Below are 20,973 nucleotides of genomic sequence, written 5' to 3' on the forward strand. Positions count from 1 at the left end.
AGTGGCTTTTTAAATACATGCAGTCACAGTAAGAAAGACAGCGAAAATAAAACACTTGAAAATTTAAATTCAGCAATTGCATTTACTATGCCAGCAATTCACTAAAATATGAAGATACTGATTTCTAAAAAATTTTCCTTCGCACTGCATCTGTCTTTTTAAAGATTATCATGATTTCTAAAGGGTGCTTGTCATACTATTAGAAGACTATTTAGAAAAAGAGATGTCTACTGACAAACTCAGAAGCTAAGTGCTACCAAAAGACACCAGAGCTAGATTCTAATAATAAATCACCATATTGATTGAATTATTGACACTACACTGAAAATCCTCTATCTTCCTAACACACTCGGATGAGACCAAGAAGTGCTGTAAGGCATGTCAGGGTGGAGTTATTGTGTTATTAGAGAGCTCCCCCAAGAAGCCCTTTTGCAGCTGAAAGGGAAAGGCTATTAGAATCCACCAAGCTCCACAATGCCTGTAGGATTACATGCAGAATTTCTTGGACAGGCTGTGCCATCTGCTTTTGCACCTCCACCTTTCAAGTGCCTTTAAACCTGGTCTCTCATGCATTAAAGCACGCCCTTCAACATGAAGCCCAGCATTCTATTTCTCCTCGTAAATGACCTTTACTTTTTTTCTTTCCCCTGTGATTTATTGCTCAGTTCAACAGCAGAGTGAAATTAATAGTCAGGCCTCTGGAAAGGTTTTTGGCCAAACAAACTGCCTTCCACTGCAACATGCTAGGATTTTTAAATTTAGTTTTGTTTTTAAAAAACTACAGTTCTTCAACAACATCGGCCACCTAGGAGCAAACATGGAAGCGGCCTTGCTGAATTCCTTGTCTACTACCCTAGCCTGACATAATTGCAAGAACAGATGTGACAGCTTTGTGATTTCCTACACTTTCCCATGAAAACAAAACTGAAAGCTTTTCAACAACAATCCTGGCTTCTTCAGCCAAACCTTTCATCATCATCATTAAAAAGGTTTTGAGCACTTATAGAAGCTAACAAATGACAGCTCATAATCCCCATCTGTAACACCAGAGGCCAGGTACTGCAAAGAAAAGACAGGTGCAAATTTTGGTATTCCCATTGTGCTTATTAACTACCCCTTTTTAGAAAGAAAAGGATTTGTCTTAACACCACTACCAATATCCCACATTAATCTTCCCACAAGCAAACTCTTACCCTGAAGCCACTATACAGTGCTATTACTCTGTCAAGAATTCTCCTGAATTTAAAGGGGTGCCTCTACCAACCTGTGGAGCTAGACAGTGCTGTAAGCCATCTACAGAAGCTGCCCCAAAGCAGAGTTTGTCTCAAATGTCTAGAGCTGCCCCCTTCAGAGCTCTAAGATGTGAATGTAAAATAAAAAAAAAAAAAATTGAGAATTTGCACTCTTCTATACCAACTTCTTTAAATTCATTTCAGAATTGTAGTAAGAAAATTTAGCACAGTACACACCACTAGAGTTACTGCCTGTTTTGCTGGGGTTAGGCAGTGGATAGGATTGTGGCATGACTAACACATTTATATTGAATAGAGACAGAACAGGAATGCACCTAAATGGCATAACTGAAAACTATGTTGGTGCCTGAAACCTAGTATCAAATGTACATCTGCTTACCTCTTTTTCAGTTAGCAACCATGTCAGGCACAATGTCTCAGTGTGATTTGGAAGAAAAAAAAAAAAATCAAGACTGTGCCAGTTAAACAGGGGATTACTTTAAGAATGGGATAGAATCACTTTGCTTTGGCATTTGTAGAGAAGCAATCACCATGCTTTCTCAAAAATGTTGATCATGAAAATTGGAGATGGGATAGTCAACTAGGTGATTCTGTAATACTTAAGTATAAAAAATGACAAATTGCTAGAAAAACTTTGGCAAAGAGAAAGATGGTGTTGGGAGTTCTTTATGCTTTTTGTTTGGGCTTTTTTGGGAGACTTTTGTGTGGACATTTTGTTGTCTTATTTTTGTTCCGGGTTTTTGGAGGGAGGATGGTTTGGGTTTTTTAAACCAGACATATCAAGTGAAAAGTAGCTTATAATATGTTTAGCAAAGGATTAAATAAAAAAAAAAATTATACACTGCATTCTTTAGTATAGATATGATCAATTAGACTGAACAAATAAACTTGAACCATGACTACAGAATAATCTTGCAAGACTAAAGGAACAGTTGAACATTATTGTGAAATATTTCTGCTGAAGGAGCATTCAAAGCTCCAATTACATGACATCATTGAGTTTACAGCTGAAGAGTGGCATTTTTATATATATACAGATTGCTCTTAAGTCACAGCCTTGCTTGAAGATTTTTTTTGAGGACCCTCATATAAAACTTATAAATTTTTGAAAATAGCAGAGCACACAACATTAAAATTTACACTAAAACACTACAAACAAGTAAATGATGGACCACGTAAAACTCATTTCCAATATGCTACATAAACTTCTCTGCTGAAATGCTATGAGGCACTAATAAAATTTTCAAATACTAAAAAAAGAGTCCCTGACAATATAAATATTCATTACTAAATGGCAATTTAATAAAAGTCTTTGGGTAATTTACAGAGAATGATGAAAAGGGATTGTCTCATGTATTTTAAATACTTTTGCAATACATTTTCTAAACTTTCCACTTTTTAGGGTATTTAATTGTTTCCACTGAATCATTCTATGGTCTGCTTTCATCTGGGAGGAGAGGGTTAATATGTGATCAAAGGCATTATTTGGGACAAGGAGCAATAAAGATTGTCTGCTTATCCTTGACAGATGCATTACCCCATCTCTTGTAATAATTTCTGCTTCAAACAAGTTGACAGAGAGTGATCTAACCTGAACATAATGCTCTAGACAACTAAAAGGAGAGTAGTTTTCATGAGCTCTTGTCCATGTCACTTGTTGCCCCTTCAATACTTCAAAAAAATGCCCCCACACTCATAAATTAAAGAGTGTTAAGACTTACATTAATCGTCCATTAAAAAACCACTTTGATATTTGCTGAACATTCCTGAATTTTTCAGGAAGAAAACTTGTACAGAATTTTTTGTAAAGAACAAACCACCAAAGCATGACATTTGTGATAATGCAATTGCATTTAATTTTTAAATTACTGCTAGTAATTTAGAAATAAGAAAATTAGCTGATTTTTCATCTCTTGCCTCAGTGATACAGTATGTGATATTCAATAAATTTCCTAAATAAATGAAACTAAATCTTAGTCAAATATATGATAAATTCGTAAAAAGGTTTAATCCAAGGAATTGAAATTACTTTCCTACAAAAAATGGAACAATTTGTGATTCTTTTCAGCCTCAGCCACTGTAAGACTAACATCACAGAAAAATATGAAACAAATGGTTTATACTTTATGTACTACACGAGAAACTGCACTCAGATTTTGGCTAAAGGGAAAGGAACTTTGTCCTTCAAAGAACAAAACTTGCTATCAGATAAGTATACTCATTCCCTTTAAGAACTAAATGTCAACACCAAAATAGTTCAAAATGTCCCTCTTCCTTTTAGAGTCTCAGAAAATCCTCGCTGACACCTCAGAATGTGAAGGTGAAAGACTTCTATGGACTTTGGTGCAGGTCCATAATCTTGCTAGATTTCTGTCTAACCGTGTCTCTCCGCAAGTCTGCTTCATACACACAGATCTTTAAACTATTTATGATGTCTGTGGGACCGAATGAGACACGGTCACAGCAAAAAAGGCATTATGATTTAATTAGACAGGGTACTTCAGAGGTTCTTTTGCCTCCAAGTTTTTTTCTCCCATCACTCATTTTAGTCCCATGGATAATAGCCCCTCTCAGACCATACCTCTTTCATTTGTTTTGTTAATTGAAACATTTCACTCCTACCTATGTATTTTGGGGTAATATTTAATGTCTCATCTAAGATGTTAAGCAAAAAATTAAATGCAAAGTGGAATCTCCAAGAAAGAATTAATTCCAAAACATCTTTGATTTACAATGAATTTTTGCCACACAAAAGAAAATGAATACATGGAATTTGCACACTGGAGCATCTTTAGTAGCCTGTTCAGTTATCTAGACTAAGGTTTCACTGTACCTAATCAGCAGAAACTCTGAACACAGAGGTTTTGTTTTAGAGTCCTTCCCACCACGTGAAGGTTTTTCACAGTTTTTCCCTTCATGTAGAATTGCAAATTGCTACACAACATTCATCCACTCCCCCCATGCTTCCTACCACCTTGGCTTAACCCTGAAATAATTTTATTTCTAAAACCTTTTGACCTCTTCTAAAGAGAGTGCAGAAAAAACCTTGTTTAGGAGATAAATAATGTTCTGTATGATGTTTTTGGATGGATTTCCAGTTATTGCAGGCACAGTTAAGCATCTCTTGGGCTTCAGCACAAACACATGAGAAACACACCTGACTGCTGTGCAATCTGTAGATTTGAGAGACAAGTGTAATCAGGGTATGAGCTTTCCTCTCTGTTCTAGTTTTATGTACTTTTTCTATTAGTATTTAATTTTATTTGCCTGTTTTCAATTAACAAGCTTAATTAAAAAGGTTCCACAAAAAAAAAGTCATGTGCTCAATCCTTAAAGAGCAAAGCTTAGCCAGCTTGGATGAAAATAAGGGAAGTATTTCAGAATACAGGGTTCTAAAAAGGGTATCTTTTTAACTTTCATTACTGCTAAAAGCAAGAGCAATACTAACAAAATACCTGCATCAAAGGGGGAAAAAGAAAAGCCATCCAAACAGACCACTCTCTTGGATTGACACCCATGTAGCCAAACAGGTACTGCACCAAAATCCCAAACCACCCAAAGTCATTTTTAAGCCAGGTCAGGCTTTAGACAGCTTCTTGGAGTTTCATCTTTGCTTGCATAAAAGAGGGTTAAGTCTGTTCTTTTCAAAGATCTTTGGCATGATCTTTGATGACAAATGACATGCTACCATATGCCAAAAAAGAAGGGGAATACAGTCACCCCTAGCTTCAACTTTAACTGGAGCTGCTTTGTTCTGAGTGCCCTGAATAATTAATAACTACTTTGGCAATCAGTCATGCATTCCTTAATGGCACCTCAGGCATCAAGTATCCCATTCACTCGCTCCCCAACTAACAATGGACTTTATTACATCAAGTTTTCTCTGCCAAACTTGTAACTGACATAGTTTAAACTAAACAAGTCACTAGGAAGACTGAGGCCCAAAAGTATATTATAAGAGTTTATAAGATTTCCCCCAATTTCATGTGGCTGCTATACAAAGCAAATGAAAAGAAGAGGAAAAGAAATGAGATATGGATTGTTTTTGCAATAAAGTTCTAGGAGGGTTTAGGTGGCACAGTGCTGCCAAAATCATGACTTTTAATAAATGGATAGCTGGTCAAAACTGAGAGCCATCACCAGGCAGCCTTTACTGAATAAAGCAACTCTCCAGTAAGCACAGAGTAAATGACAGGGCAGAGCATGAAAGAGTGACTGAGAATAACAGCTGTGCTGAAAGGAGCACAATAATTTTGGAGTAACATAAACTATGTTTGTTTAATAAGAATGAACTTTTTCAACACTTGCTTCCACTTCATGGTATCGCAGACAAAATTAACTTGTAACTATAAAATAGAAGAAAGTGGGAATAAGACCAGAACTACAGAAAGTTCCAGATGCAGCCAGGGTTGCCAATTTAAAATGGAAATTCAAATTAAGACCTAATTAATTAGAATATGAAAACAAGGGTTGTGTTTTTCTTGGGGAACATTCTGCATGTATACAGTATCTGCAATGCTTTTATTCAGTGTCTTCCAATCCCACATCAAACTTCTCTAGAGATGATGTTGGATCCACTGACATTGGAATGGCTGTGAGTCCTTTCTTTAGAGTAACTAAATCCTAGAAATAAAGTAATCAGATCAATAAACCTTCTCCTACTACTTATCAGTGAAAAGTTGGTTTGAAATATTATATACAAAGTGAAAATAAATTAAACTAAAAAAATTATATATATCTACACACACAATAAATTACAGCAGATCTAAACAGAGCCATTTCTCTTGCTCTTTAAAAGACCTGAAAATGTGTCCGGTGCCCCTCTCCGTGTGTGGCCTTCAAATACAGAAACAAGCTTGCACTGTTTTATTTCAGTTTTGCTTCATTTCTCCCCAAACAATCTCTCACTTCTAGTCTACCAGGCATCTCCCCCTTCCCACTACTTGTCAAAAAAAAAAGAGAAAAAAAAAATTAACTGTTTAGGACCAATTCATTGAACTGAATCTCTTAGTGAATTGCAAGAATCATTTAAAATTTAAGCTCATTCCTATAGCTGACCTCTTTTTTGTGGGGATGTGGGAAGGGGGCTATAAATTTTATTTTCTCTTGAAAAGCTGGATAAAATAACTTTATAGTTGTAAAGCAAACTACTCTTTTTTGGCATGGGTTTTCAATTGCTTTAGGTACAAGAAGAAGGTTTAATCTTGGAACTAAACAATAACTATTTAACTTGCAATCTGCTTTCTGAAATGTTTAATTGTATTCTGCATGTCTGAAATGTGCAATTGTATTTTGCATTCTGAAAAAAACCCATTTTTTGTTGAAAATGATCACCGCTCTTTTAGTGGTAAATTTAGAAGTTAACTGATAAGAAGTAGCTATACTGCACTTTTTGGGACTCATTCCAAATTCTCATGACAGCAAGTCGGCTGCTCTTGCCCCTTGCATGTGTTAGGTGTAACTATTTTGAACATTAAACCATTTTTTTGTGAGTGCTTGTAATTTGAACTTTCTAACTGGTTTTCCCCATCAGTCTATTTGTACAGCATGACACAAAAATAATTATACATATACTCCTACTTTCAGGTGCCTTTGTTTAATCAGTTCCACAGAAATGGGATCACACATCAGTTAGATAGATACACAGCAGGTAGGGTGCAATATTAGAGCTGTGAAAATGGAATTTGGCACCAGCCCCACAAATAGATGTATTTGTTGCTTTTCTTTTACCATTTTCTAAAAGGAAACACTTATTACATTCTGCCCTTGGGTGCACTGATGTTTAAACCTGGCCTTATTTCAAGTTCGAAGACTGACATTTTCTTTAAAGTTTACCACTATCAGCTTATAACATTCTACTAACAGAAGTTATTCTAACTCATAAAAGAGTGAAATATGCAGATCAAACCTTTAGTCACTCCAGAAGTGGTTCTTCCTTAGGCATAAGTAGTTAAAAATATTTATAGAAAAACAACACACACAAATATCTATATATATATACACACAAACATTGCACTCCCACTACACTACACTGACACCATCATCAGCATGCTAAATATATTCTTCTCAATGACTCAAATTTTGCCAATGAGGAGAAGGAGCAAAAATAGCAGAAAAATAAAGGCAGCTAAGTGTATTCTGAGTGAAGCACTATTCAGTGGGGTTACAACATGGATTCTTTTGATCAATTTTTTTTTTGAGCTCGGAGATATTTTCCACCAACTAAATACCACAGACCACGAGACTACTTAGGAGATTGAATTTGAATTATGAGGAATTTAACAAAAAATAGTCCTTACTCTCTTTAAATATGGAAAACCTATTTTAAAAAAAACCCCTCCTGTTTTACTCCATTTTAATGTTTCAGGACATTATCTCACCCTTAAGATTCTGTAAACATTTTTTTGCTATCACAGGTCTTTCATTTCATGAAAATAGTAACAGAAAACTGTTGACATTGAAATTAGTCACATTTAGACAATGATTAGTTTAAAATCTGTGACTTAGAAGCTTTAAGCAACATTCAAGAGAAGTCCAAAGTACAGATTACAAGGAAAATGCAGTGAAAAATGAATATTATAGATTGTCTGCTTTGTCTCTAAAATAAAATTACCCAGAGTCATAAGAACTCCTGTTTGGGAACTAGGTATAATCATCAGGCTGAGTATGCCCAACAGCAGCTGACTAACAAGAACATTAATCTCCTCAATTTATTTTTTGTAACTTCCCAATCCTCTTTCAACATCACACAGCTGATTCATAAATTGATCTGTCTTCTTGTCAAAGCTGGAATTCTTTTTTTTCCACAGTACGGTATTAGGAATGCAAACATTTTACTGAATTTTCCACACAACCGAGCCCACAATTTCCTAGTTCAAAGTCATCCAAAAAGAACCACAGGAACACTCAGTTATACACAGAAACAAAATGTACAATTCAGGAAGACAGATTACACACTGCTATTATTATTATTAAGAAATAAACAGTAATTAATCTTACCCTATAAAAATATTCTTTTGAGCTGCCGCTTCAAAGATTTTGTATCCTGAAATGCTTCGATCAGAAATGTGTTACTTACTGGCATAAGAAGTGTATAATGGATGCAGAATCCAGGTTCAGAAGGAAAATATTCGTCAGACACAAATCTTATTCTGATCTGGTTTCCTTTGGAGATTTGTCTGCTTGGCACAGTACTGGAACCACACCAGCGCCCTAAAACTGTGCCATCACTAGGCTCTTCAACTTCCACAAAGTCATACCTGAACAGAAAAGAAAAGAAAATGTTTATTTACTGACAAAAATTCTATAAACTTCCTAATTTAACCAATAAACTGACTCCACAATTTTTTGTTTTTTTAAACACTAAAAGTATGCAGCCAGCTATTTTAAACTTAGCTCCCAAGTTGCTACTGACTTACATACATAATAAAATCATGCAGTGAGGTTAAGAAAATAAAAGCAGAGTTAGCATTTTGAAGAGACCCAAGTGTATGGTTTTGCTTCTTGTACAGAAAGCAATTACCACATGTGTGACAGGGCAGAATAAAATCAGAGAAGAAAAAGGCTGTAATTGCCTGAGTGGCACAGTAATTTGTGCTGAAATGTCACCAGCACTACCCTGCATGCCACCAGGGAAAGTTCAGGGGGGTTTTGGTACTGAAAACCTGCTTTCCTGGAACATCAGAGGTGAATAACTTCCTAAAGGTTAAGTTAGGGCTTAGAGAAACTTGGAAGGAGTTGATGCATATCCCAAGAAGACATTTGTTGAGCAAAGACTTAGAACCTGGTATTTTGGAAATATTGACAAGAAACACATGGGTAGGGAACCTTGAGAGAATGAAACATTTTAAGTTTGATTTAGTTTCATTGCCTTTAACATGTGGTCTGTGCTTCCCTGGGGATTGGTGAACAACTTCAACCAGATCCATGGAAGGTAACTAAGACAAGCCAGTCAACCATCAATAAGCTTCAGTGTGCCATACAAAAGCCCTCGTTTTCACTGGAAACGTTTAGTGGGTTCCAAGTCATAAAACCATGGAAAGCCACTGCTCTAGAAGGTACATCTGGTTTCAGTGCTGTAACCTGCTTCATGTCAGCTCCCCAGCCGCCCACTGACAACATAAACACTGAGCATTTCAGCTGCATTTTCACTGCAGCTTGAATCCCCAGTGGCAGCGCAGCCCGGTGGGTTGGGAAGGTGAGTGTGTGCTGGTTAAAGCAGAGCAGGCACTCGGCTGTTTTCAGTTCCAGCTTCCCCAGCCAAGTTTTTACTTTTAAACCACAATTTGTATCCTAAGCATGAGCACAACAAACCTCTGAGAAAGTTTTGAGGTTTATGATATTTTTATGTCCTCTTGTATGTGCAGGCATATATTAAATACATCTCACATAAATCTAAATTTGTAAATAGCAGAGTCCTTTTCAAGGGTACAAACAGTCCTACCTCTGATGACAGCAAAGGCTCATATTTTAAAAAACATGCACACACACTCTACCAAATATGCCAAACTATATTTAATGTGAAAATTATTACCTCATAAATATTTTCTACTAAATATTTTGCTGGATTTTTTTTTTTAGTAAATCTAATCTTTATAATGATTCCCAGTTCTCTAGTTAGACAGCAGGCAATAAATTCTTGTGTTGCATGTTTGTGCAAGACTGACTAGCACATTTATTATCTTCATTTAAAGGACCACTATTTTTTCCACTTAATTAAAAATGAATGCAATGAATATGCTCATTAACTGTGTTCAAAATCCATTACTGCCATGTACCACAGTTTTAAATCTTTGTTGAACTTATGATACTAATTACTTTATCATTATCTTATTTCCCCCCAAACACAAACTAATTCCTTTAACAGATCCACCAGTGTTTTTACTTTATGATCAAGTATACAACTTATTACAAAGGCAATGTGTACATTAATTGTACGAAGGCCTCAGGGCTCAACACATTTATCACATTTATTTGGAGCACTGAGCTTTTTTTCTTTTCAAGATCAGCTTTTGAAATTTCTAAAGATAACCTTTTTATTTTTCAGTTAAGAATATGAAATAATTACCTACCTTTCTGATTTTTAAAGAGTGAAATAAGCTAATATTTACATTTATTGACTTAGGTTTGAGATGCTGAGGGGAGCCAGGGGGCTTAGTGCCTCTACCTAACTTGCAGTACTTTTTATTGCACTCTTTGGTCTTCTGGTACACCTGAAGTAACAGAAAAACTCAAATTCCACAATTTAGTTCCTAGACCCTTCAAATAAAAGCTAATTAATTCCATTAGTAGAGAGGTAAACTTAAGGGAAATAAGTATCCTGAAAAACCAAATAAAATTCAGCTTGGATAATGATATTTTTAGCCAATAACTTTATTCCTGTCAGTTATCTAAGCTAAATGTGCTACAAGAGCCTGCCAAAAAGCCTTCTGTGAGACTAAAATTTCTCTCATCACAGACCTGGATTGATGTCTGAACTTTCTGTAAAAATAACAAAACTAAGGTGTTCAGATGCTCCAGCATTTATATTATTGTGCTACATAATTTTGCAGCTGATGTCATGGGGCTAAGGAGGAGCAGGGACAGTAGCACAGCCATGGAAAATTATTTCCCCATCAAGAGAAGCTTGTACTTCAAACACAAGAGAACTAGGATAAGTAACCAAGAAGTGAGATGCCATTTTACAACTGGGATGGAGTAAGAAAATGTTAAAATGCATGTTGAACTTACCAATGCAGTAACATTCTTTTCTTTGCGGTGTGCAAAGGAGCAAACACAAGTCTCTTTGAAAATGGATAAAGAAATGCTCTGATGCTGTATCTGTAGTATTTTTTAAATATTGCTAAGTAAAATTTATGGCAAAAATGCAGTCCAGTCTCCTTTACTAGGACTAAAGATGCTCTGGCCTTTAGGCAGGATGCTCTCAATGCCTTCTGCAGAAGTTCTACTCCCCTCCCTTAAGGCCTGGATGCATGGAACATGGATTGAATCAACAACCTGAGCAAAGAATTTACTGGAAAAGAGCAAGGAAGTAACATAAGCAGCTCAAAGCTTCAACAGGTTTCCAACCAGGAAATGTTTTTTCTAAGCGTAGATGTTTTCCTCTCCTCTCTTTATGTTTTTCTGTGGTTTATACTGTAATTTCCTAAACATATTCTGACAGGCTGTTTATCTTGGCTTGAAGTTTTGTGACCTTTCTATGGCTTCTCTTTGCCTCCAGAATTCCACAAGTATATCAAAAAATGTAAGAAGCAGAAATCCACCAGGTAAAACCATTTGCCATATCAGTGGTGTTGGACCTTTCCATGTGTATACAGATGCATGCTAGTCAAAACTCTAGATAGCCCATTGACACAGTTTGTGACAGGTGAAATTTATTCTTCCTTCCCCTTTTGATAAAAACAAGTTTCTTTTTCTTTATTTAAGAAACAAAAAGTTTTTAACAATCCCTACTGATTTTTTTTATAGCATTTTTTGGGGCAATGTAATATTTCTATTCCAACTTGTTTTAAAGCACATAGAATTCTGAGGTTTTCCTGGTTGGCATCACACACCCACCTGCAGACCCAAAACACCCAAGGTCCTCTGGCAGTTCACCAGACAAACAGTTGTAAAATAGCACTGAAATGGTTTGGACAGCTTCAATTTTGGAAACACTGGAAATTATTAAAAACTGTCATAATGAAAATATAACTTTGATATTTTACTAATAAGAATTTTAACACCAACATTCTAAAGAACACTATACTTCCTTCTTTCATCTCTATTTGAAATAATTTTAATTTCTGCTATAGCAATATTTATATTACCTATGAAACAAAAGTCTTGGTTTCCATCATTTGACATAACTGCGCTTTTGTATAGACACAAGTGTGAGGTACTGGTGGTACCTTACATAGTCTTCACTTCTTAGATCACTTTCAAATCACATCTGTAAGTAATAATATTGCTTTTCGTAAAATAAACATATTTGCCTATAGAAGAAACCAAGGCCAAACATTTAGCTAAACAACATATTTTTTCAAAGCTTGGCAGATACACGTTTATCTGAGTGGAAAAGGGAACAGTGAAGAATGACAAAGGCACTCAGATCCATGGTACCTAATTGCAGCTTTGTTATTCCCTGGAGGCCAAGATACAGCAAAGATGTGTGACAGGACAAGAGAAACGCAGAGTTTATGAGAAAGGGTAAAAGGAAAATAGGGGGACCTCAAAAAGGAAGAAAAGGACAGAGTAGCATGCTGGATTTCAGAGAAAAATTTATTCCAGGTAAGCAACAAGCCTACAGACATAGCAATACAGTTGTAAAAAGTAAAGCATACTCCATCATCCATTCAAGAGGTGGAGAACTTTCTTTTTTTAATACAAATACTATCCCTCTCACTGAGACAAAATTACATTTTCCTCAAAGACAAAAGCACAGACCTAAAAGACGCATCACGTCTTTTAGAGATTCAAACCAAGTGACACAAAAATTAAGTCATCGGTAATAATGAAACTGCAGGTACTCGTACACTACTTCTCAGATTATGTAACATGAAATTTTAACACAGGTATTATTTTTTATTGTCTTATATATTAGGAGTTCATTGCAGTGCAAGGATTCCATATCACCAGAGTTTCATACCTCCTCAATGTTTCTCGCAGTCAGCTCCTCTAGGCACTGACTATTCCTCACAGTAGTCATCTGACTCCAGATCCCACCAATCCACTCTTTTATAGCACTGTTCTTATTGGCTACAGGTGTGGCCTGTTAAGATCAGGCCTGCTCCTAATTTTCAGTAATTGTTCCAGCTGCAACTCATTGGGGGCTAAGATTACATTCTATATCACCTTCATTTACCCATACTGTATCCCCCTAAAACTTTTTTATTTTACAATGTGATCAGGTCAGGCAGCACAACCACCTAATGCTCAAGTTTGCAAGCCTCAGCGGAGCTATTTAATTCCATTGCCTTTCATATGCATTAATTCACACCACACTCCTCTGCATTTGCTGCCAGACAGAAATATCTATATTAATGTCAGACAGGTCTGTTTAGTCCAGTCCCCAATTCAGCACAGTAGATACAAGATTCCTGGAATTGACAACCACTAGCAGTGCACATTGGTAAAAGTTAGCTATAAACAATGTCACTTTCCAGATAGGCAGCAGAGAAAAGCAGATTTCCTGGAGGAACAGAAGGAAGATTGCACCTTGACTTAAATGGTGGTGGCTCTGTGACAGCACCAGAAAATACTCCATACAGCGTAAAAGTTCAGTAAAACTATTCTGCTCAATATCACCAGAAATATTTAACTGGGGCTGCTTTGAGTGACACTAAAGCCAGGATACCGGAACAAAACATTTTTCAAAAACTAGCTAATACAAAATTTTAATTATTTTAAATATTCCCTCTGGATTTTGTTTTTCCGATATCAATTTCCAAACAAAGCTACCCAGAGTCATTTGACTGCAGCTCCTGAGGCTCACCACATAGGTGATTTACCCCTAAGACTCACCCTCTTGAGGAGGACTTGGCAGTGTCTTCTCCTGCAATAGGAAACTCCTTTGGATACCATTACAGATCATCCAACAATTAAAAAAAGACTTAAAGTCTATGATTTCTGTCATGAAATCACCATGCTTGATGTTTTAACATATAAACAGAGAAAAGATGATGGAACACCAGTAATTTGATCAGAAATAAATTTCCATGGTAGTTTCTGTATTTGCTAATCTTACACACACTGTGTCATAACAGTCGCTGGAAAGAAACAACAAACCCAGATATAATCCAAATAAATAACTGATGAGGTCAGTTTTTGTACTCAGAAAATGATGTTTAATTATATACAAACATCACTTCTAGCAGTAGACATCACTTCCAGCCAACGAATGAGCATAGAACTTCCAAGTATCCTGGCATGTCTACATTTTCCATGAAATAAAGATACTCAAGGTATAAACAGAGAACATGTCTAACTGCCATTCCCCAAATATGGATTGTAGTTTCTCTGCCAACCTACTTTGAATACATCTATTTTAGAATATGCAGTGCTGCACATTAGGAGCTGCCTAATGGAAACACAGATTCATTCACAAATGTTACATGGTTGCCATGGTTCTCCCTGTTTAATCTTTTCTCACACTGATTAATACCAGCCTGAGGCTTCTAACACAACCACACAGCTCTCTCCGTATTTCTACCTTGTTATTTAGAATACACAGGGGGAAAAAAAATTAATCCTTAGATTTCAATTCTCTTCCCTTTCATTCATTTCAAACCACTTTGATCATAAATATACACTTAACCACACTACAAGTGGAAAGGAAAAACAAGACAGAGTTAAAGCCCCCAAATTCTACTCTTCAAACATTAAAAACCTTTTTATTAAAAGGATGCATTGATTGTTTGATTTGGAGAAATTACCTGCTGCATTACCACACTCTAGTCTACCAGAAAATATATTTTTCATCAGTACCATGTGAGTATGAGAGATACACATTTTGCAAAGCAGCTTTTTTCCCTTGGTGAATGCATTTTGGCACTGCATGCAAAAATAAGAAACTCAAAGAAATGTGTCTCTTTTCCTAAAAATTCCCACTTATATCAAAAGTTTGCTTCAATGCCAATTAATAAACTGTATTGCTGAAAACATTTCCCTGATGACTAGGAAGCTGACACACAACTTTATCTAGGAAATAAATCCACATGACTGATATCTAGGTGCACTGATAACACTGATGTTACTCAACCATGAGCACATGAATATCCCATAGCCTCTGAAAGTGACATCTGCCTTGTGGGGACAAAGGGACAAGAATGAGAAACTGCAAACTACACTACATAGTGTAAATGTACTTCAGGCTCTGAAACAAAAACAATTCTAGCTTGTTCAAACAGCAAGCTTTCAACTATTTAAGCATATATTACACTACTGATATGGATTAAGCACATAAACAAGTAATTTCAGGACTACCGACCCACAGAATTCAGCCTCTGCTACAAACTAATTTATACCCATACAACTTCTATTCATACAGCATTTCAAGCTCTTGAATAAGTACCTTATAGAAAAAGACAGTATAATCCTGCAGATCAGAATTGGAGGTAAGAAAAGAAGATGGTTTCCCAAACTCTTTCTTTTAAAACGCCGATTGTCAAATTTCTTACAAGCTACTTACACTTACCTTCATTGTATTACAGAATGACAATATTCCCAATGCCAGTCAGAAATATGTTTAGCTTTTTTTAAACACAGATTAAATTTGGTCCAAAAATGGCCTTTAATGAGTACAACAGACATATAAACCAAATAATGGCATTTCATACCATCACTATTACTTTATATCAAAGAAGAATTTAGGAAAAAGGGCGAGCTTGGAAAAAATGTACACATAAAAATAAGTCTGCAAATGATGCTCCAGTCCGTGTACTTACTTTGGCCTTTATCTTTAAATACAAAGAATTAAGTTCTGTGTAGATGAAGATTCCAAGGATTTCCAACACTCACTGTTAATATGCTACACTTACCTTTTTCCTACCTGACTACAGATTCTCCTGTAGTCTTATAAAATACAGTAAATAAAAAAGATTTTCCACAAAGTTACTTGGAAAGGTTACTTTTCAAGGACTAAAGATGGGTAACATTTACAAGAAACCCTTTCCTGTACCATTTCACCTCCAACTGTCTACTTTGTGCTATTCACTGGGCCTCCTTAGTATTCTGCACCAGTTATGAACTAAATAATAACACACACAACAAAAAAAAGGTAATTGGACAAAGTATTTTACTGTTTTGTACAGCAGTACTTCTATTATTTGCTTTATCTTCTGCTATGCAAGCCAATACCTGTATTATAATTATTATTATTATGTTACAATAAAACATTGTGTGGAAATGAATACCAAAGTTCAGGGTGTCCTGCTGCACTGGACACTACACACTCCAAAGCACTTTTGCCTTCATAAAGATGCAGCTGCTGTCTCTCCTCACAGAGTGAATCAGCTTAATAAGTATCCTGCACTGTACAGTATTTCACATTCCAGATTTTGGAGAACTAAATGCCTCACCAAATTTTTCCCAGGACTCCTCTGTAAAGTCTGGTATATTTTATCTTGGGAATTACAGCAATCATAATAAATCACATGTTCCTACTGTACAGATCAACATTTTGTAGAACACCAAAAACTCTAATGGACCTTCGAGTTCCCATTTACAGCCACGGCTGTAAAGCACTATTTCTAAGCCACTGTAATATTTCTTCCTCTACTCACGCTGTTCACAGTGGTCAATGTATCTGTTCCAGCTTCTGTGAATGCACAAACACATATTATTGTTTTTCAAGCAGCATTAGAAATATTTATGCTAGTATCCCAAAGAGTAATTTCTTTTTTTATGCACTCTCCAAGATATTCCAGGATATAAATCCTGGAATGCAGCAATGGTTCCAGTCAATCATGTGCAAACTACTGGCTAAACAATATTCAAAAGTACAGTTTTTGCTGAAAAAAAAACATAAGGAGTGTAAGGGGCGTTTTATCAATGTGAAGATTCTGCCAGGGCAGTGCAGGCTGCTTCCCTTCCCCTCAAGCAGCCTCTGATATTAGAACATCATGGCATGCCTGGCTAAGTTCCTCACATTCCCTTCCCCTCCTCCTGCCTACTTCAGGTGAGGCTGGGGCTCTATCTATGTTCATTTAAATGAAAATACCTTTATTTTCTCTAGCTCACAATGACATATGGCCTCTTGGCAGCTACACCTGCACACAGGAATTACCAATCCAGGACAGAGCAGTTCTCACAAAGTCTGATATCTGCTTCAGGACAGGCTAGTAATTGCTACTCAAACAGAGGGTGAAAACACCCTGTAATGTAACAGACCAGTCTGCATGAGCCAGAAAAAAAATGTATTCCCCATCCTAGCAGGAGATCACTTTTCACCTAAGGAGTGTAAGTTTGCTCTCACTTCAGTTTTACTAGTTAGAGATTGATGGTCATAAAATTATGCAAATCTATTTTCAGTCCAGCCACAGTATATGAATCAAAGGCTAGTCTGAAGAGATATGTCTTAATAATCGGTACTACAGTGCTGGTCTCCCTCTTCACATGCTACTCCAGAAAATGAGATGTTCTAGTAAGTTTATCTTATAAAACCCTTATAATACTCCCATATGACTACCTAATATTTTTTACAATAATGCATCTTTCTTTCCACAGTTTCTGATGCATATGCATCTTCTCAGATGTCCTGGTGATCAGACTGATGTAAATTGCATTACATTTTACTTCTACTTTATCCTAATGGAGCATCACTGAGTTCAAGACTGGTTTGTTACTAACTTGTCTGGCTAAAAATATATGCTGGTAACTCTGTCTGACTACAATTGCATGTGAAAAACATAAACATACTTTGTTAAAATGTTGATTATACACATAAAGAAGCAAGGACAGCGTTTAGGAAACGGGCAGGTGGAGAAAGTTAAAGGAATAGCTGCACAACAGGTGAAAAACACACTGTCCATCTAGGAACGGCAGAGCTGGAATGTCTGCTATTCCTGTTTAATCCTGCTTTTACACCTGATGGTGAGTCTAATACTGTAACTGCCCTTAGACTTCCAGTAATCAGAAAACATCAGGAAGGGAGTGTATGCTATGCTTAAACTGACATATTTAGACACTACATGGGGTAACTTTAGACTGTTTTGCTGGTCCTGATTGCAGCTTGCAGAGTCATATGGTCAGGGGCTAAACTGGGCCTCACCAGAAACCACAGGTGGCTGCACAGGTGACTCTGTCTGTGTCCCTGAGCTCAGGTGGTGGTGGCTCACAGTATGTTCTTCTGCCCCTGCAAGTTGAGATTTACTTCTGTATTTTAGCTAGTGGTAGGGTGAGAGCAGGAGAACTCCATCAATAACAACTGCTGCCAGAGCACCCTAGAAAGAAGCATGACCCATCAGTTCCACATCCACATTCAAAGAAAATAACTTCAGTCTCCACCGTTAGAAACACTGCCAACAACGGTAACATAAAACAATTTCAGAAGCAATAAATTAGCATTAGGGTCATTTATAAAAATATTTTGATCATGGGAGCACAGTTTACTTTATTCAAACTGCTTGCTTGAGATTGAGAGGACCAGGAAGAAATTTTAAGAAGCCTAAATTTTTTTTAAGTCAATGACTGTAGTCTCTGGTGTGAAAAAGGAGGAAGGGATTATGCCAACTGCCCACTTATCAGCAATCGTTCTTCTACACACTCATCCAGGCTGTGAAAAGAGGCATCAAATTACTTCCAAAATATTATAGTGTCCTCTAGAAACAGTGGATACTAAAAATGAATGCTGCATTTACAGAAATTAAGGGAAAAAAAGTGGGTGGGCGAGAATGTAGTCTCTTGGTTTGTGCAGAGTACCCTTCTGATCACATCACCTGTGCTCTGCTGTCCTCTCCCATTCCACCCAGAGAATCATCCTTCCCTTTTCCTTTCTTATGTTTCATTCTGATTTGCTTAGAGTATACAGTTTTGCAGCTTTAAGCCCTTTCTGTACAATAGAAGAGTTTACTCTTCTTGAAGCCTCAGAAATGTGTGTTACAGAGTAGCCTCAGTTATAATCACACTGAGCTTTGCTTTCCTGATTTGTTTTCATCCTCTTTTATTGCCTGTGATATCTGCTTTGTCACACTTATAAATCTCTTATCATGAGAATGATATTAAGCAGCTTTTAATAAGCAGTATAGAACCCAAAAGAAAGGATATACTTCTGGATACTGTACACACCTCTGCCACACTGGGAACAGTGGACAGCAGCTAAACCAAAAGGATGGGACCAGCTGAAAGATGCGTTAATGTTTGAGCTATGTGAAATGTTTTTTCTGGAATCATGCAATATCCAAAAGGAAGATATTTCTAAAGAAACCCACAAATAAACCAAACCACCAAAACCCAACAACAAAATTAAAAAAAAAAAAAGAAAACAACCCCACTATAGTTCTGCTCAATGAAATCAAAATAGAGAAGAAACAGATCCAGATATTTCTTTTTATGAAAAAAATCCACTCATTTTTTAATTTAACATACTAAGAAAGCAGGAAGCATAAGTTTGTTGGATTCTTCATTAGAATTCTATTCATTAAACTGAAATAATATTGTTACATTGCAACTCACATGAGAGAAATAAATTTTGTAGTATAAAACTATTTTCTTTACATATAAAAGAAGAATTTTTAGATAATCAGAGGACTCTGCTCCTAAATCAATATACCTTCTAACAAATTTTGATCCCCATCCCCATTCTTATCCATTTAGCATACAAACTTCTCTTGCATTGGCACTACTTTTTAGTTCTCTTGCAAATGGATCGAACAATTAAAAATCAAAACCATAAAAAACCACTCCACAAACATCAGAAGAAATTACTCCATCAGCCTATATTGACACAAGTTTTATGTAATTTTCTACACACTGCTCCTAAAATGCCACCTTTCTGCCACTGATAAAACATCAATGCTGCCACAAAGGACTTCAGATTAAATTAGGTCTTCATGCTAATTCTTTGCCATCAGTATTTCAATTAAACCAAGGCACTTGAATGCTGGAACTCATCCCAACCATTTAAATTATATGTCCCCCTTTCAGACTTTGAATAGAAATGATTAACAAGTTATTTATGTGTTGGGAAAAAAAAATAAATGTTTTGTATTGAGGAATGAGAGTTCATATGCTTTTTATAACCCTGTGTATTACTGAATCATTCATTTCCAAATGGATCTGAGTCACAGAACAGAGTTATAATAAATTTTAACAGTTATTTTTGCAGAAGTTACAGCCAATTATGAGACACTTCAGTATGACTGATCTGTAGAGTCACCTAAACAGAGCCCAGCCCACCCACATGTCAAATCTCACAGAATTACAGAATATTCTGAGTTGGAAGAGACCCACAAAGGTCATAGAGTCCAACTCCTGGCCCTGCACAGGATCATCCCCAAGAGTCACATCATGTGCCTGAGAGCATTGTTCAAACACTTCTTGTACTCTGTCAGGCTTGTGCTGTGACCTCTTCCCTGGGGAGCTGTCCCAGTGCCTGATCACCCTCTGGGTGAGGAACCTTTTCCTAATGTCCAACCTAAACCTCCCCTGACACAGCTTCAGGCCATTCCCTCGGGTCCCATGGCTGGTCACCACAGAGAGAGATCAGTATCTGCACCTCTTCTGCTCACGAGGAAGTTGTAACTGCAATGAGGTCTCCTCTTCTCCAGGCTGAACAGACCAAGTGACCTTGCTGCTCTGCACCAGCTTCCCCTCCAGAGCCTTCCCCATCCTTGTGGCCCTCTTCTGCACACTCACTAATAGAATTTTTTTTTTTTATATTGTGTCACCCAAAACTGCCACAATATTCAAGGTAAGGTTGTCCCAGAGCAGAGCAGGACAATCTCCTGCCTTGCCCAGTTGCTGATGCTGTGCCTGATGCCCCCCAGGACAGGGCTGGCCCTCCTGGCTGCCGAGGCACTGCTGACTCAGGTTTAACTTTGACCAGCACCGCCAGCTCCCTTTCCATGGCACTGCTCTCCAGCATGCCATTCCCCAGTCTGTCTGTACACCCAGAGTTCTGCACCTCAGGTGCAGAATCCAGCACTTGCCCTTGTTGAACATCAAATCATTGGAGATTATCTCATAAAAAGGAGGTGGTTAAAATCAAACATACTGTAATTCTAAGGCAACAGCTGTAAGAAAA

The 20,973-nt window shown here is 36.8% G+C and overlaps 1 protein-coding gene across 1 annotated transcript in view; it reads right to left on the reverse strand.

Moving 5' to 3' along the window:
• The window catches only part of PDGFC (platelet derived growth factor C), a 122,252-nt gene that overhangs the window by 24,939 nt on the left and 76,340 nt on the right, over nucleotides 1-20,973 (reverse strand). Inside the window, exon 4 of the mRNA XM_074541177.1 lies at nucleotides 8,332-8,512. Coding sequence (XP_074397278.1) covers nucleotides 8,332-8,512 — 181 coding nt within the window. The remainder of the gene's footprint in view (nucleotides 1-8,331; nucleotides 8,513-20,973) is intronic.

This window comes from Zonotrichia albicollis, chromosome 5 (genome assembly GCF_047830755.1).
Source record: "Zonotrichia albicollis isolate bZonAlb1 chromosome 5, bZonAlb1.hap1, whole genome shotgun sequence".
Lineage (NCBI taxonomy): Eukaryota > Metazoa > Chordata > Aves > Passeriformes > Passerellidae > Zonotrichia > Zonotrichia albicollis.